This window comes from Mytilus californianus, unplaced genomic scaffold, assembly GCF_021869535.1.
Source record: "Mytilus californianus isolate M0D057914Y unplaced genomic scaffold, xbMytCali1.0.p SCAF_2, whole genome shotgun sequence".
Taxonomy (NCBI): domain Eukaryota; kingdom Metazoa; phylum Mollusca; class Bivalvia; order Mytilida; family Mytilidae; genus Mytilus; species Mytilus californianus.
The window spans coordinates 58,057,996-58,076,674 of record NW_026262668.1 but is presented as its reverse complement, the minus strand read 5'-3'; the positions used below and the strand labels follow the sequence as shown (position 1 = coordinate 58,076,674).

General features: G+C 30.8%; 1 protein-coding gene across 3 annotated transcripts in view; it reads right to left on the bottom strand.

Annotated features, from left to right (window-relative positions):
- Positions 1-1,324: 1,324 nt before the first annotated feature.
- Positions 1,325-18,679, bottom strand: part of LOC127730113 (speckle-type POZ protein-like) — a 78,127-nt gene continuing 60,772 nt past the window's right edge. For all 3 annotated transcript variants that reach the window (XM_052238245.1, XM_052238243.1, XM_052238244.1), the window contains exons 4-10: positions 17,907-18,058; positions 14,882-15,009; positions 13,627-13,804; positions 12,227-12,282; positions 9,965-10,087; positions 8,763-8,905; positions 1,325-6,152 (exon numbers count right to left, since the gene is read on the bottom strand). In XM_052238245.1, the coding sequence (XP_052094205.1) occupies positions 6,008-6,152; positions 8,763-8,905; positions 9,965-10,087; positions 12,227-12,282; positions 13,627-13,804; positions 14,882-15,009; positions 17,907-18,058 (925 nt within the window). In that variant the 3' untranslated portion in view covers positions 1,325-6,007. The remainder of the gene's footprint in view (positions 6,153-8,762; positions 8,906-9,964; positions 10,088-12,226; positions 12,283-13,626; positions 13,805-14,881; positions 15,010-17,906; positions 18,059-18,679) is intronic.

Here is an 18,679-nt window from a genome sequence, read left to right as displayed (position 1 = left end):
ATCTTAGAGATGGACCTAACCACAATAAACTGTTCACACATAGATATGTCTCGCCTGTATGTAATTTTGATAGTTAAATGCAAATGCTAAAATTAAAATGGCAATACCTTAACATGTAAACTATGGCAAACATTCAGTCAATAAACCATGACAGAAGGTGCAAGGCCATTGGAGATTAGATAAACCAATTCTTATAAAACTTCATACCAATTATTGACTTATCTTAAGGTGTTCCCCTAAAACTAACCAAATCACAAACTCAAACATGTAAACTTTGGAAAATTTCCAGTCAAATGAACCATGACTGAGGGAGTGCGAACAAATAATCTCCATGGGAATGAGATGTGCAAATCATCTTACAACTAAATACCAAATATTGAATTACCCTTCCTGGTATCCCATAAATTGACCTAATATAAGCTTTAATAAATAGCTGATGCCGCCAAAAGCTGAAAATAGTAGGCCAATGTCTTGCCTCTGCTACTTTGTAGAGGCAAGAAAAAGTTATCCTTAATCTCTGATCCATGAAATGAGGTCAAGGTCAGGTAAACCCTATCTCACTGACAAGTAGACATTGCAAGAATCCCTTTTTCCAATTATATTTATCCTATTATTAATTTTTCTCAATAAGCGAGAAATTCAGGGAACCATGAAAATGAGGTCAAGGACAATGGACATAATGACAGATTGAAGCATTAAAGCATCTGTATACAAGATAGGAAGTATCTATGTCTTCTATCTTCTGAAATATAAAGTAAATATTTGTTATTCCTATGTTTCGCATTCTGCAACTTTCTTCACAGGCGAGACAAAAATGAAAACAAGTCATAAAATTCAACATTCTGAACATTTCTGACCAGTCATATTTTCTCTACCTATCAGGGGTTTTCAAGATATAGACAAAACTCGTATTTTACCCCTATGTTCTATTTTTAGCCAGTCAGCCATATTGGTTGGCAGGCAGGGGTCATATGACAAATTTTTTAATGATGATTGTGGCCAACTTTGCTTCCAATTGACCCTGTGGTTCCAGATAAGATTTTTGTAAAGACGATGGATGCCAAGTGATGAGAACAGCTGACTTGATCCTTTGGGTCGGGTGCACTAAAAATGAATATTTTGAAGCAATAATTCAGAACAAATTTTGTTCTTAATGATTTAGTGGGTTTAGAAAAGATATTTAATTTTTTTTTTAAAGACAACACATGATAGATGTATAAAAGGTGATGGTGATAGCTTTCACTCCATTAAGCCAGATAAGCTAAAATCTGGTCCAATGACAACAGATCTTTGCTACTAAAAACACAGGAATAACAAGACAATATAGTTTTTGATCATTGATTTATTTACAACATATATACCTATATAATAATTTACATGGAATGAGATTGAATGCTCTTTTCACCCACCACAAAATTTATGGATATAACATCAGCTTAAAGTTCATCTGAATTTCCTAATTCTCAATCCTGCTTTTAAAGCCAATAAAGCAATAGAGCAAATTTCCCTTGTATTTGTTTCACTTGCAGAGTCAAAATGGGACATACTGGAATTTGAAAATAGAAGTCTAAATAATGTACTTAATCTAATGATTTTCAACAATTTGTATTCATCATAAAAAAAAAAACACACAAAAATTCAGCAATACACTTGCTGCTGAATGCAATTTTGAAAAATATTGCAATATTTACGTTTTGGTAAAAAAATAAACTGCATCAATCCTTGATCAAATTGGAATATGTAATTCTGAATGAAAGTAAATAGCTTTACTTCCTATATAATATTGGTTGGAGTAAAGAATATCCATTGATGTATACCCCACATCTCCCATTTATTCATTTATTGCATACATACTGGTATTCAATTTGCCAATACCAAAATCAAGATTTGCAGATCTAAGCTATCTTTAGGTATTTATTAATATGTTAAATGCTATGAAATGATCAAAAATGTTGTTTAAACCTCCAAGAACATAAGCTGTGATACTTGAATTTTTGTAAAGATTGATGAAGGACTTTTAATAAATGAATGACATCGTTGTGAAATAAATTCAAGGAAATTCAGTTTCAACTCTTTCTTGATTTTGAAAGCCTAAAATCTACTGAAGTTTTAAATCATATTTTCCCCCATTTTTTTTTTGCAAAGCATTAAAGCTATACACAAAAGATCATGCTTAATAAAAATACACAATACTTTGTGAAAACCTATGAATAACTTCAGACTGAAAAGCATAGGAAAGACTTTAGAGATTAAGCTGAGTCATTCCATAATTGATTCATAACCATTTAAACTTAGCACTAACACAATAAATAGTCTAAAAAAAAAAAATCATTCGTCACATAATATTATATTTACTTGTACCTGTGACTCGACCTTTAAATAACATTGCACACACTGTCAGAAACATATCCCTCTAGAAGAAACATGAAATTCAAAGCATCTGTTGAAAAAGGTCAATATTACTGGCCATATTTCATAATTAAGACTAAAAAAAAATTATAGAGAAAAGTAGAATATTTATTCTGTATAACCCTATCTGCTCTTTTTTCCTTTCCTAACTTTTTTTTTCTATGAAAGCTTCACCAAATGTATTGGGGAAAGAAATAAGACGGATAAAATAAAGGTTTGTCTGTATTGCTTAGGAGAGAATTTAAAAAAGAATATGCAATTAATGTATATTAGTTAAGAAATGTATACTTTAAATTCAGATGACAAAGAGACAGGATGCACAATCTTCTTGACATAAAATACTGATAATAATAAATAGCATTCAAAATATCCATGGTCATTTGTGAGTTATTATAAAACCGTTGAGGAATGTAAAAAATTCAAAAGTTGATGAAGCATGATAGTTACACAGGCCTCTTATACTGCTTGTAACTATGACAGAGGAATACTAATGAAATAGCATACCAATAAATAAATAGCAATGGCCTATTATATCCATGATGCTGTAATAAAGAGACTAACCTTGATATTCTATTTAGGATCTGAAAAGCATAACAGCATGCATAAAATACCAATGCTCTATTGTAGAATTTTTTCACAATTCCATCTTAACAGAACATTTTTAAAACTGAAGCATAAGGAGGGTTATTGTTACTACTTTTTTCATAAATACTCAACATTATTTTTGGCATTATTTGTTGTCTCTTTGACATATTCCCCATTTCCATTCTCAATTTTATTTCTTATTAAGTTGAGTTTAAAGGGTATCTATAAATCCATTTTCGCAATATCTCATAAAATGGAACAAGTTAATTTTTACAGGGTTTTTCACATAGTTCAGCTAAGTAATCAAGTACTAGGGGAATGAGTTATGGGGTCCCCATAAAAGGGCATTTACCCCTTCACATTTATTACCTGGGTAAATTGAGTCCATTAATTGTTCTTTATTGTTTATTGGTGTCTTTTCTCTGTTATATTAGTTAATGTTTTCAGTCAGTGTTTGATGCAGTTTGCTGAGTTTATGGCAATTCCTAGTTTATTTTGTATATTCTTATAAAACATAAACCAAACAATATTAAAAGCAAAAAGAAAAATTTAATCAAGCAAACAAAACCACATTTTTCACTTTAATAGATAGTTTGTTTCTTGCAACTATTATAAAATTTTGAAAGTAAAATCAAATAATGGTACTGTAATCCAGAAATAGTTTAATGCTGCTATCTATATGCATGGTAATCTAGTTTTTAGGGGCTGGCTGTTCCATAAAAAAAACATACATGGGATCAAGGGAAGACAATTCAAAATCTCAGCTATGGATTGGTGTTAAATACTATTGTGTACAGTGAAAATGTAAGAGAAATTCTATAATTGTCTCTAGATGGTTATCTCATTTTCAAAGTGTTTTCCCTTGGTAGCATGTATTTTTTAATGGAACAGCCTTAAACATTTTTGCAGAAATAAGACTTAATAACACAATATCGACAGAAAGTTCAGACCAGCTGAACATCAATCTCAAGTCAAATATCTTACACACTATTTACAACTGTAAACAGGTTTCTGTGCCTTTGTCGAATTAAATGTTTTGTGTGTACTCTCATTTTGAAACACTGCATTAATATCAACAATATTAACAACTCATCTGATTCTTCTCATATCAGCTTAACGCATCTACTTTACAAAGATTTTTATTCATTGAATGATTGGTGTTTGCTTTTAGTGGCCTCAGCACAAAAAGGCTAAATCATGCAAAAGATTATTATTCAATACTGGTCACTGGCCAATTACATTTATTCTTAAATATGCAATATATTCAAATGAGTGCTGGGTTATTAAAATGAACTCTTAGTAATACATTGTACCCAACCATAGATAAATACATTTAAATAAATTTAACCCTTCAAAAAGATACTTCTTAACATACCTTATTCACTAACATATACCTCACATCTACTTTTATCACTTTTAAAAAGTTGTTTATTTCTCCCAATAATTATTCTATATCATTTTAATCTTAAACTACACTAACTTATATCCCTCAAATTTAAAGACACCAAAGTTGGAATTGTGATATTTGGCAAAAAATATACAACTTCATAAATACATTTGTACATAAAATTCCATGTATACAGATTACAATCATACAAATATCCATTCATTCTGCGAAAATGGTAAATAAAACAGCTGTTGTGATGGTGAAAAAAAAACCACAATTTATGTTTCACTACAAAACATATCATTAATCTCCTGGTAAACAGAGTCTGCATTTATTCCGTAAATAGCCCTCACTTTATGGGATTCTGAATCGCTGCTCAGCAGTACAGTCAAGAAGAATACAGCAATATGTAAAATTTACATTAGAAGTATTGTAGGAAAGCACTGTTTTCTTATATGAAGAGGAAAAAATAATGGTTTAACACAAACTTTAACATTAATAATTGTTGTACAATTCAAGCCAAATACTTTTGTTAAATTTGTTCTTTGTTTGACATCCAGTGGCAAATATTATGTGCACATTTCGGACATATAAAAGTAGTATTAAAAAATTCAGATAAAGTAACAAAACTTTACTGATTTGATTGTGTTCTTTAACAAACAAATTCAAGGTCCAATTGGCTTATCTTTTATTTATGTATTTGGAACATATGCAGTAAATTAAGCCTGGTCAGCACTGTAAATTGATAGTATGCATTTTACCCCATCTGTCCATAATGATGCCAAGCAGAGTCGGGACAGGGATCCCAAGTTACCAACAAAACTGATAGATAAACAATTCATTGCTTTTAACAGTGCTATTTGAAAATCATAAGTAAAATTTTACACAAAAACATTATTTCCAATCAAAATCTCTTTAAACAAATACATTTTTTCAATACTACAAATAAAGCATAAAGAAGGCTGAAGAACATGCATTCTTTGAAACTATTACTGAATCAAATGAACCAAATACATCATATAAATCAGATTAAACAGTTATGAGACTTTTTGATATTGCAAAATATTGAAGTTTTACAATTGCAATGGTATTATTAAGTAAGCATACCACTCACTCGTTTAACAATAAAGTTAAACATGCTTTCTGTACAAATGTTAGCATACCAGTTTTGCTATAAATACATACAATGCACTAATGATGCATGCTTCATGGATCATTTTTTCTGTGTCAATACGTATTTAGAAACTAGCGACTAATTATCTGTAGTAACCTGTCCTTGACAGGTTCAAATTCCACATACTAAATTCTTCACGATACTTTGCCACTTTAACCATAGCAATTATTCCTGGTGCTAAACTAATGGAATAAATGGGAAAGGTTGCAACTTTTTCTTTCTTCTTTTTAACTTTTTGTCACAAAAGTGATCTCCATTGAAAGATTTTTCGACTAACCATCAGGTGTTAGTAGTTTTATCTGTATGCTGTTTTCCTCACTTCTATTTACCAAGTGTATTCTCTGATCAAGTCCTCAATATAAAATCTGTTGCAACAGTATCACATAATTTGCTGGGAATAATTTACAGGAAAGCTAATGTAGTTCATATACTATTAATTGTAACTACAAGGGCTATGAAGTCTTCACTCGTTTTCGTGGAGGACCTAATGGTGGACTCTGCTGACTTGCTAAAGCACGAAAAGCATCAGCGATTAAATGAGGATGATTTTGTATTAATGTTTTCCAGCCTTGGGTTTCCATAATGTCTGTTGCATGACTGAAAAAAAGATGTATTATTTTTAGTACTTATCAACATAGGTCTTGTTTTTTTATTTGTTATTATACAAGGTTTTGTTATATCCTGTACAACATTTTTGGAAATTGTAAAATTAATTTATATTGCTTTTAAAACTTATATAAATAAATGGGGAATGTGTCCATGGGACACAGATGATGCCCCTGCTTGCATATCATATAAAGTTATAAAGGGACATAACTGAAGAACGGTAAAAGTGACGCTCCCCAAATTTGTACTTGATCTGACTTTTGTGGTAATAAGTATTTTGTATAAGTTTCATAACATCTGGATGCAAACTTAAGTTAGAGAACAGAAACGAAAAATACAGCAATTTTTCGATTTGTAAAGAGGCATTTAACTCTAGAACAGTAAAAGTGATGCCACCAAAATTCAAACTTGATCTGTATTTTGTGGTAATAAGCATTGTGTATAAGTTTCATTACATTTGGTTCAGGTAAACTTAAGCTGGAGAATGGAAACGAAAAATTTAGCAATTTTTCCATTTGTAAACGGGCATAACTCTGGAACTGTTAAAGTGACACCACCAAAATTCAAACTTGATCTGTATTATGTGGTTATAAGCATTGTGTATAAGTTTCATAACATTTGGTTGAGGCAAACTAAAGTTAGAGAACAGAAACCAACTTTGGGACATACAGACGGACGTACGGACGGACAAGGGTAAAACTTAATGCCCCACTCCGCTACGGCGGGGGCATAAAAAATATATCTCAATGACTGGTTTTAGACTAGCTTGCTGGTATTTTTTTAAATGACAGGTTTTTGACTTGAATACAGGTATGTTTTTCATGACTAGTTTAGACTTGTACACTGGTAAGTTTGATTAATGACTGGTTTTAGACTTGTTTGCAGGTAGGTTTTTCAATGACTGGTTTAAGACTTGTATGCTGGTAGGTTTTTTAATAACTGGTTTTAGAGTTGTGCACTGGTATGTTTTTAATGACTGGTTTTGGAATTGTGCACTGGTATGTTTTATGATGACTGGTTTTAGTCTTGTAAGCTGGTATGTTTTATGATGACTGGTTTTAGATTTGTATGCTGGAAGGTTTTTTAATGACTGGTTTTAGACTTGTATACTGGTAGGTTTCTTAATGACTGGTTTAAGAGTTGTCCACTGGTATGTTTTTAATGACTGGTTTTAGAATTGTGCACTGGTATGTTTTTAATGTCTGGTTTTAGACTTGTACACTGCTATGTTTTTAATGACTGGATTTAGACTTGTACACTGCTATGTTTTATGATGACTGGTTTTAGATTTGTATGCTGGTAGGTTTCTTAATGACTGGTTTAAGAGTTGTGCACTAGTATGTTTTAATGACTGGTTTTAGAATTGTGCACTGTATGTTTTTTAAATGACTGGTTTTAGACTTGTAAGCTAGTATGTTTTTAATGACTGGTTTTAGACTTGTGATAAAATTGAGAATGGATATGGGGAATATGTCAAAAAGACAACAACCAGACCAAAGAGCAGATAACAGCCGAAGGCCACCAATGGGTCTTCAACGCAGCAAGAAAATCCCACACCTGGAGGTGGTCCTCAGCTGGCCCCTAAATAAAATTGTGTACTGGTTCAGTGAAAATGGACGTCACACTAAACTCCAAAACATATAAAGGAACTAAAATAAAAAAAACATACAAGACTAACAAAGGCCAGAGGCTCCTGATTTGGGACAGGCGCAAAAATGCGGCGGGGTTAAACATGTTTTGTGAGATCTCAACCCTCCCCCTATACCTCTAGCCAATGTAGAATAAAGAAACACATAGCAATATGCACAGTAAAACTCAGTTTAAAAGAAGTCAGAGTCCAATGTCAAAATAGGTAACAAAAGAAACTAAGCAAAATGACAATGGTACATAAATTAACAAAGGACTACTAGCAGTTACTGACATGCCAGCTCCAGACCTCAATTAAACTAATTGAAAGATTATGTCTTCATCATATGAAAATCAGGTACAATCCCTCCCGTTAGGGGTTTAGTATCATACATCATAAAATATATGAGAAGAACATAAGCCGTATCATGCCAACAACTGGTTTTAGAATACATGTATTTATTTCCGATAAGCTGGTATGTTTTATGATGACCTGATAAGCTGGTATGTTTTATGATGACCTGATAAGCTGGTATGTTTTATGATGACCGGTTTTAGATTTGTATTCTGGTAGGTTTTTTAATGACTGGTTTTAGATGTTTATGCAGGTAGGTTTTTTAATGACTGGTTTTAGAGTTGTGCACTGGTATGTTTTTGATGACTAAAACTTTTAGAGATGTACACTGCTATGTTTTTAATGACTGGTTTTAGACTTGTACACTGCTATGTTTTATGATGACTGGTTTTTTACTTGTAATCTGGTATGCGTTTATATCAAATTTTGCTACTGTTGATTTCAATCAATATTTTGTAATAGTTTCATACAACTAGGTTTCACTGTGTCTACCTGTTCATCATTTTGCCTCTTGTAATTACATACAATGGAATAAAACAAGAATAATCAAATGCTGAATTTTTCAATTATGTTCAACTTAAAAAGTTACAATAAAGCAGAAAAGATAACACACTACATACCTGTTTATAAAATCTATAGCATGTGTTTTTAGCTGGTCAGCACTATGTAAATCGGCGAGCACCAAAACTTCACACACATTTTCTATACTTAAATTTGAACACAATGCCTCTTCACACATAACTTTTAATCTGTCTAATGCATACTGAAAAAGTAAATTTAACACTGAAAGTTTCTGTGATTCAATTGTATTTAATATATTGTTATAGCAATGATCATAGTCAAATTATACAGATGATATAGCTTGTATTTATGTTTTTACGTTTACACAGTGAGAAAGATTCCATTATTTAAGATAATTTGAAGTTGCATTGCTCTACCTCAACATTTTTAAGAACCTCAGAAACTACCTTAAAGAGCTGTAATGTTTAATATTTCATCAGAAGACTAATAATACAGGATATCTAAGTTTCTGTTACCATTTAGCCTTTAAAAAACAGTCATATTTGTTTCATGTGATGTTGCGCCAAAGTATACACAACTCATTATTACAAACTGATAAAATCCATGATCTGTAGGATGGAGAGTTGTCTCATTGGCACTCATACCACATCTTCTTATATCTATATAAAAAATAAGTAGCTTCAAACAGGAAGTGACAGCCCTGTAGAACAGAAAATCGCTAATTCAATACAATTCAACTTGTAAAATTTTAGATAATATATCAAATCATTCCTTCATATTACAGCTGAGAATTATGTAAGGACAAATTCTATGCCTATTGGTTATAATAAAACTTCCAAGGTTTCACCAAATACGAGACTCTCAAGTAAGTTTTTAAAATTCATGGTATAGCTCAACTTCATAAACTTACACACCATCAAATCATTCCTTCATATACAAGCAAAGTAATTTAACAGAAATTACAGTCAATTGGAACAGACCCATGAATGAAAAGATGAACAGACAAGGATATTGCAGCAGTGTGAGTGGTATATAAGAATAATATCACATTAATGCATCACAATTCTAATGAAAAAATCTTTATAAAATTGATCAGACTTGAGGGATATGTCTGACAAAAGGGTAAATTTCTCTACAGTCACTTAATAAAGTCTACAATATATGTTCAATCTAACCTTTTGTATGTTAAACAAGACACTGATGGTACATTGTAAGCCAATAACTAATTAATTCTGCAATTGAATTTGCTTCATTTGCTGTAATTTAAAAAATTTATTGCAATACAATCAAGTTAAAATACCTTGTCTGCAGCAGCTAATAAATCATCAGCCATTTTGTCTAAGTTGGGGGCTTTTCCTGTGTAAATAAATCGTAACATTTCTCTCATCACCTCATGATCAACATCTGTAATTTCTACACGGTTCTGAAAATAAGGAAACAAACTCACTTTGTTAAAATGTTGGCATACTAATGTGAAGTATAGAAAGTATGTGATTTAGAGCTTGAGATATTGCCTAGACAACTGTCTATGTTGAAGACACTAATTTGACCTCTAGATATATTGTTTTCTGTTGCTTGGTATTTTTGGACTGATGTCTCAGGACAAATACCCCAAATCTCCTTTAATTCATATTCTACAAAATATACTTTCACAGGTAAGATTTTTTGACATCTCTGTGGACACCATAATTGCACAAGTTCTGCAAATTCCAAAATAAATCATTGCAAAGTGCTGGTAACATCAAAACATTGTCAAAATAATATTTATATGAATGATAAAACAGGTTAAAAATATAAAATTGATAGAAACTCTAGGAATCATGTTCTGTTCACTGAAAAAACTATGATAGAAATCAGTGTTTTCAAATACAAATAATTTGTCAATACACTTGAGTAAATTTTGCCTACATTTAATCAATAATTCCACTAATTTCTGTCTTAATCTATGAACTTAGGATATTATTTATTTCAATTTGGCACTAAAGTGAAAAAATTTGAAAAGAAAATGCTGAAAATGAGAAGTACAAAAAATGTTATCTCCCCTGGTCCTTTATGTGACAAGATCTTGATCATCTGAGAACATTTATGCTAGCAACAACCACACAAAAAACACTGGTACTACATCTACATGTAGTAAATTTTAAATTAAATGCATTTACAAATAAATGTGGATAGTGTCCACATGTGGACACAGATGATGCCCCCGCTTGCATATCAATATAGTTATAAAGGGACATAACTGAAGAACGGTAAAAGTGACGCTACCCAAATTTGAACTTGATCTGAGTTTTGCGGTAATAAGCATTTTGTGTAAGTCTCATAATATTTGGCTGAGGCTAACTTAAGTGGAGAACAGAAATTAAAAATTCAGCAATTTTTCTATTTGTAAACACGCATAAACTCTAGAACGGTTGTGTATAAGTTTTATAACATTTGGTTGAGACAACCTAAAGTTCGAGAAATTCAGCAATTTTTATGTTTATAAAGGGACATAACTCAAGAATGGTAAAAGTGTTCTCACCAAATTTCATACTTAATCTGTATTATGTAGTAATAAGCATTGTGTATAAGTTTCATAACATTTGGTTGAGGCAAACTAAAGTTAGAAAACGGAAACAAAAAATTTGTACTTGATCTTAGTTTTGCGGTAATGAATATTGTGTATAGGTTTCATAATGTTTGGTTGGGGCAAACTTAAGTTACAGAATGCAAACTAAAAATTTTGCAATCTTTCGATTTATAAAGGGGCATAACTCAATAATGGTTAAAGTGACACTACCCAAATTCAACTTGATCTGTGTTTTATCAGTGGAAGTCAAAATTAAACATTGCATTGTATAAAGCATTGATTGTAGTTGATTCAACTATAATCATGGACAAAGGACGATAACTCCAATTTTAAAAATAACTTGATATTTAGAAGAAAATAAAAATTTTGCAATTTTCCATTTATAAGAGGCATAACTCTAGAACAGTAAAAGTGACGCCACCAAAATTCAAACTTGATCTGTGTTTTGTGGTAATAAGCATTGTGTATAAGTTTCACAACATTTGGTTGAGGCAAACTTAAGTTAGAGAACTGAAAAAAAAAATTTTGCAATTTTTCCATTTATAAAGGGGCATAACTCTAGAACAGTAAAAGTGACGCCACCAAAATTCAAACTTGATATGTGTTTTGTGGTAATAAGCATTGTGTACAAGTTTCATAACATTTGGTTGAGGCAAACTTAAGTTAGAGAACGGAAACTAAGAATTTTGCATTTTTTCCATTTATAAAGGGGCATAACTCTAGAACAGTAAAAGTGACACCACTACAGCGGGAGCATTAAAATTCTAGTATCAATTTTTTTTAAAAGATTTCTTTCAAAAAACTATGTTAGGCTGAAATACTTTTTCCAAAAGTCTTTTCACAGTATTGTGCAATTCTTCTGAAACATGTACCCAGGTTCTTCTAAATAAGCTTAAGGTCTGGCAATTATGGTCTTGCAAGTAGAACTTGTGAATTCTTATAAATGGGGCATAAAGACTGCTTTCTGTTTATCAAATATATTGCTCAACAAACCTGCTTTCTTTCTTCCATTTCATGTTCAAACATTGCATTAAAGACAGGAGACCTAGCTGTAAAAGACAAAATAAAAGATCTGATCTTCAACATGTTCAATGTATTTATCAATGCAAACAATCAAATCAATACAAATGAATTTTGTAAAGTTTGTTGGATCTGCACAATGGTTTTGGAGTAGAATGTTTATGCATTTTCTATATGAAAACATTAATGGCCAACTTGGACTGAATCAAAATATTTATCAGAAAGGAAAATTCACTTTTTAATTGGTCAGGTCATTTTTGATATATATACCGGGAATATATATTTTTTCAGAGTAAAGGCAACCATGGCATCCAGTTTGATTGTCATTTAACGGTCTTCTGCTTTAATTTCTATAAAGAAACATTACATGACCAATTCTAAGGCCTTGAAAATGATTAATATCCTAATTATACTACTATTAATCAATATATGATGTAATTTAAAGTGCATTTAAGAATATTATTTACAATGATTGCTACCAAGTTTTGTGGCAATTGGCCCAGTAGGTTCAAACAAAACTTTTTTTCTTACAGTAATTTTATAAGGTCCTACAAATAACTATTTCATAGTGGCAGGGTCATATTGGGTCGCCATAAATAAATTCTCGTAAAAACAAAATAAAATCATTGTTGAAATACTTTTTACCCCCCAATTTATATTGATGAAAATAACAACACATGCATAGGTCCCATGACCAATATATATACTTTTCATTGGTAAACTAAGAATTGTTGTGATAATAGTTTTTCAGTTGCTCCAGTGGTTTCTATAAGAGATTTGTTTTTTTAAATTAAAAGATAATGGATGGTCAGTTATTTCAAAATTATCTTGAGTACAAAAGTTCTTCCACTTATTGTATTTGTTATATTATAATGTTCTTCTATACATTTAAGATAGAGTTATTTCCCCTATATTTACAATTCAATTTCACAGCTTGTTATATAAATTCTACGTGCAGCATGTGTTTTAACTAGACTCATTATTTTCAAATGTCAAATCATAATTTCATATGCATAACTTAGTGCAGTTACATCATATCCATTGAGAAACACCAGGTGTTGGCCATATCCTGTTTTCAAATCTGTGAAAATTTGAGGACTAAACATAAAAATCTCCTCTGTAGTACCTAACATAGTTGTACTGTAAACAATCCTTGCAGATGTTGCAGTTGTAATGAGTTTATATATAAATTCATTATTAGAATTTAGTTTGCTCAGGTAATAAAGCAAGTACAAATAAATACATATGCCAAAGGTCAGTATCAATACCGATAATCTTGTAGTTTAAAATATCCATAGGATTTTGTAAAAAGCTACATTCTATAGAAAATAGTGAGACTTTGTTCAATCAATAAAAAAACAAAAATCACAAACCTGCTAATACTGCTTTATGAGCTTGAAATTCTCTACCTCCAACACATAACGTGACATCACTAAATGATGATCTTTCAAATAGACTACCAAGGTCATCACTTAGTTTACATTCTGGTACTTTTACTGGGGTACAATTTGACTGTCCCGACACATTTACTGTGTCACCTACTACTGAAACCTGCAATTAAATCAAACTTAATTTTATTGAGAGCCAACTTTGTCTTCTGTTTATATTAAGTCAATTTGAGTAAGCAAATGCTCTATCTCATACTCAACCATAATAAAAAGAGTATATGCAAATAAGACAGCAACCCAAGAATCTGATAAAACTGAACAATACCAACAAACCTTTATGTAAAAAATTTGATAATACAGTGGAGCTTCTAGAACACGAATAGCTAGAACATTATAAATATTTGGAACCCACATTTATAACTGAACTCCTTAATAACAAAAATACATTTTTATCCACCTTTGAATGTTTGTAAAGTCCAATTTTAATAGTTTATTTTGGCCTATACAGTTAAACTTGGGTCTTGAAGAGTAATTTTATTCCTAGAAAAAAAACCTGACCAAAACTATATTTATATCATATAATTTTAGGGGCTTAATGCACTATTTCATGAAGTTTTTCAAGACTCAAAAAACAGTTAATATAACGCGTTTATAAACATATACAAAATGAAAAGCAAAAAAGATCTTAAAGGTCTCTTTTTTAACTGTTCATAGACATTCCTGTAAAAATAGTGGTTACCATGGATAACTTTTTCATTTTTTAAATAATTTGTGTGGTCACCGTTTTACATATTGACTCTAATAAAGATACTTTGCACTGACTTAGGGGTCTTCTTACAAGAGAACAATACCCATATACAATATATATTAGCAGTTATTGACGAATATTGATGAATGCTAATTAAGTTGATCATTCAGTATGGCAAGAGAAATTCAACCCATATCAATAAACACCTATCAGGGGTTTCAGTAACTGACAAGATGAAGACAAGCATTTAAAGCCTGGTTTCTTTCAAATAGTATTATTTCAATGAATTTCATGGCAGTGTTGTCTACATGTATATCTATCCCATATTCCTTCTTTTCCAATCTAGAATTATTACTATTGGTCAATATTATCTAAGTTGTTAACACACTATCCATTAGATGCATTTGTGAATCAAATATCATAGTGGACAGACAGCTGGTCACTATTGTTGTGGTCATTCTATATTAAAATCTGCTATTCACAGGAATTTACCTCACAAAATATTGTTAATTTGTCATCTGGCAATAAGCCATTTTGTTCGTCCATAAGAAAATCTCTTCGTATAAATTTTTTAAATCCCCAGTCCTTTCCTTGTACAAATCTGTAGGCTCTTTGGCTCTCTGAAAAAAATTAAATTCATTAAGAAAAATAATCGTTTATAAGTTAATAGTGTCTTAAAAGTAATCGATAGCTTATCCACTAAGATAAAACAATGAATGTTAATAATGAAGTTTCAATTTCAGTTTTGTCTTATAATTCTATAGATTGCATCCACATATTTGGATAATCATCTTTCTGACAAATGGAACTTTCAAATTATGTTCAAGATTTCATATATTGAACAGTGTAAATTATTTTAAAGACAACTTACAGATCAGACAGAACTCAAATAGCATGATAATTCTATGAAATTTATACATATTACTAGTTATTTTAACCACTAGACTGTAAAGTTTTATGGAACTTATAATTGTTTTTGTTGCTTGAAAGTATGATTCATGTATTTATTGTCTTGGCTTCAGCTACATTCTAGATTTGTCAATGTATATACCGAAACAAAATTATAGCTATCCTGGTTCTTCTTTTTTCAAGACAATTTTTTACAGATAGATTTGAATATTTTCATTACAAACTCCCAAAGGTGATGTTGTTGTCTCATTGATGTATGCCAAACATCTCCTTTTATATTAATATGTTTTTTTATCAAACATACTTTCCTATATAGAAATGCAGATTATGTTTAGACCAAACCTACTTTTTATAAGATGCTGCTTTAAAACCAACTAAGTATTCAGATAAATTCATGAATTAATGCAGACCAGGCAGATAGCATACATGGATATATGTTTAAGTTTATATTTAACATCCAGATAATGAAAGAAACTCTTTTATTTATTTCAAGCACCAGCACCATCTTTATTCAAAAGAGTTTTGAGCAGAAAGTTCTATGAAGGGATAACCCTCAAAAATGAAGAAAATTGATGAAAATGTTAAAATTATGATGTGGGTGTATTTTTTTGAGTACAGAGAAAAAGGGTACAATTAACAATTAACCATTCAAATTTTTGTTAAATTAATCACCCCCAAAAAATTTTGCAGTAAATTCCATGTTTAAGAGATAAAATCATAACTGTATGCTAAATTCAGTTGAACTAATCCATTTTGTGTTTGTTTTTATGAACCAACATATACTTGAACTTTTCAGAATCTTTATAGAACAGATTGAGTGGGTGTAACCACATGAGAATGGCCAAGAAACACATAAAGTTATTCAGATCAGACAAATCCAATACTTCAAGTATGAAATTAGCTATTCTGTTGCTATGTAGGAAGATGTTTAAATTTGTTATGATCAAAAATGAATCCTGGACTAAAACCTTAAAAATATTTAGTATATAGAGTACTGAGTAGGTAGCATATTGGGAAAAGCCAATCCAACATAAATATGTTTTTCTTTCAATTTCATGATATATATATACATACACAATCAAATTACTTTTTTGTTGTATTTTAAGATATTGTATTGATAGGTGTGAGGGAGGTTTCCATATTTGGAAAACATATATAACCCAATACATTTTGTGCCTGTAACAAGTCAGCTTTTATGACTTCTTTGGGTTTTTTTTTTCTTTTTCTGTGTATTCTGTCAAAGACATGTTGTTGATCATGAAGTCTGTTGTACTGTTGGTTAATTTTTTGAATTTAGATAATATTTAGAAGTAACTTGATAAATTAAATTATAAAAGGTGTTGGGTTTCTGCTAATGTTTCACAAATAGCTATGGTTAACTGCATCAGATGATGAACAATCCTATCAAAAGATTTTTTAGGCAAATTGTGATGGAAAATTAGTCTTCCTGATGTGTCATAATGCTACAATAAGCCAAAATAGTGAATCAGCCATAACTCTCACAAAAATTTTCATATCAAAATGGCAGTACAGTAAGGACAAGTGCATACCATGAAAAACAATCCTACCAAATGGAGTAGTGTTACGAACAGTATGGATTGAAAAAAAAATAATACTACTACGTCCTCTCCGCTATAAATATTCTACTGTAATTTCTAGACAGTATAAAATACTTTATCTATTTTGCAAAGTCCCCCCATCGACCCAAGGCACTGGACTTTAAGCAACCAACAATCAGTCAATCAACCCACTGCCACTTTGATAGTTGATACAAAAAGGCTTACAGTTGTTTGAAAGGTTTTATATTGATTTAAATGTTAACATAAGAAGAAAATAAAATTACGATGGGTTTCTGTGATGTTCAATTTGAAATGTTAGCAGTATCATGATAAAATCAATGCTATTTAACATGGCAGTATTGACACTCAGAAATCAAAAACCTCTACATAACTGTTGCTTTAACACTAAGATTGGCATCAGGAATCCTTTTGATACATTTTTAGGCATAAAAAACAGGCAGCTAATTAAAGACTGTATATATCTTGGAAGAAGTTCTGTTCTTGATAGAATATGATTTTATTCATTAACTGTAACTTTAAGTTAAAAACAAAACAGAAAATGTTAATTCATTTGCTACAATGTGCTAAAATTCTGTGTAAAATTCTTTGCTAAAAGGTACCCCAAAAAAATGATTAAAGGAAAAGATTTGTCAATACTTTTTTTCTTCCTTTTTCTTAACTGAATTAGTTATTTTAGTTAATCTGAAGAATTCAACAGTCCTCGCGCATAACCACAGGCCCACCAGCCCAGGCTTGAAAAATGCTGTCAGGCCTGTAAAAAATAATTTCTACAGGCCAATAGAATCAACGTAAATTTTCAGAAAATTCAGCTTTGGGCCTGTCGATTCAAAAGCTTATCGTGGAGACTGATTAAAAAATTGTAAAGATTTGGGTAATTGATACTTAAATTATCATCCAGAAACCAAATTTGTGACGGATGGACAAACATGTGCATCACTATATATGCTCCCTCTTTGACACAAATGTATGAGAACTAGTTAATCATTTTTTATATATATATATTGTGTGGATTGTAGACATAAACTTACCCATAGCCTTTGTTTCCTCCCTTTTTGCATTAAGTATTGAGAATTTGAACTTGGCTCTAACTTCACTTTTATTACACGACACTAATAATAAATATAACGATAAATAGTCTTTACTTTCTTCGTCCAATCCTTTAGGATTCACCCTCAAACACCTAAAAGATAAAAAAAAAAGAATGTCTTAGACCCTGTTAACACAAAGAATATTTAATCTAGTTTTAAAAAATCAACCTGTTGAGCTCTATAAAACTTCAAATATTTTAATATAATTTAAACTTAAGCTTAAAAAGTGGATCTAAATGCAGCTGATTTTTCCTCCATTGTAAGCTTACAGAATAATAATGTTCAAATCAAAATACAAATGCACATGGCTAAAATCCTTTTTCATGTGCTCACTTAAACAATAATTTTGGTTGATTGACTTATATAGACTGAACCTTATTTTGATAGTCTATATTGTTTCACAATGCAAAACAAATAACAAAAAATGAGCACATTCAATGTTACAGAATAGATCTATTTATTTAAAGTTAAGTATGTCTGTCATAAATGTGTTGATGACGATTCTGATTCAAAACCAACACCTATGTCCTGCCTCTGAGAATATTCATTGAAACACTTGTTTTGTGAATAAACTATACTAGAAAACATAAGTTTTTTCTTTCCATGTTATTAACAAGACCTTGCAGGAGATTTATTTTTCTTTTCCCAAAAGCAAAAAAAATGCAGTAGAACTATTTTCAAAGTTGTGTGAATGTTTGTCTACTTACATCATG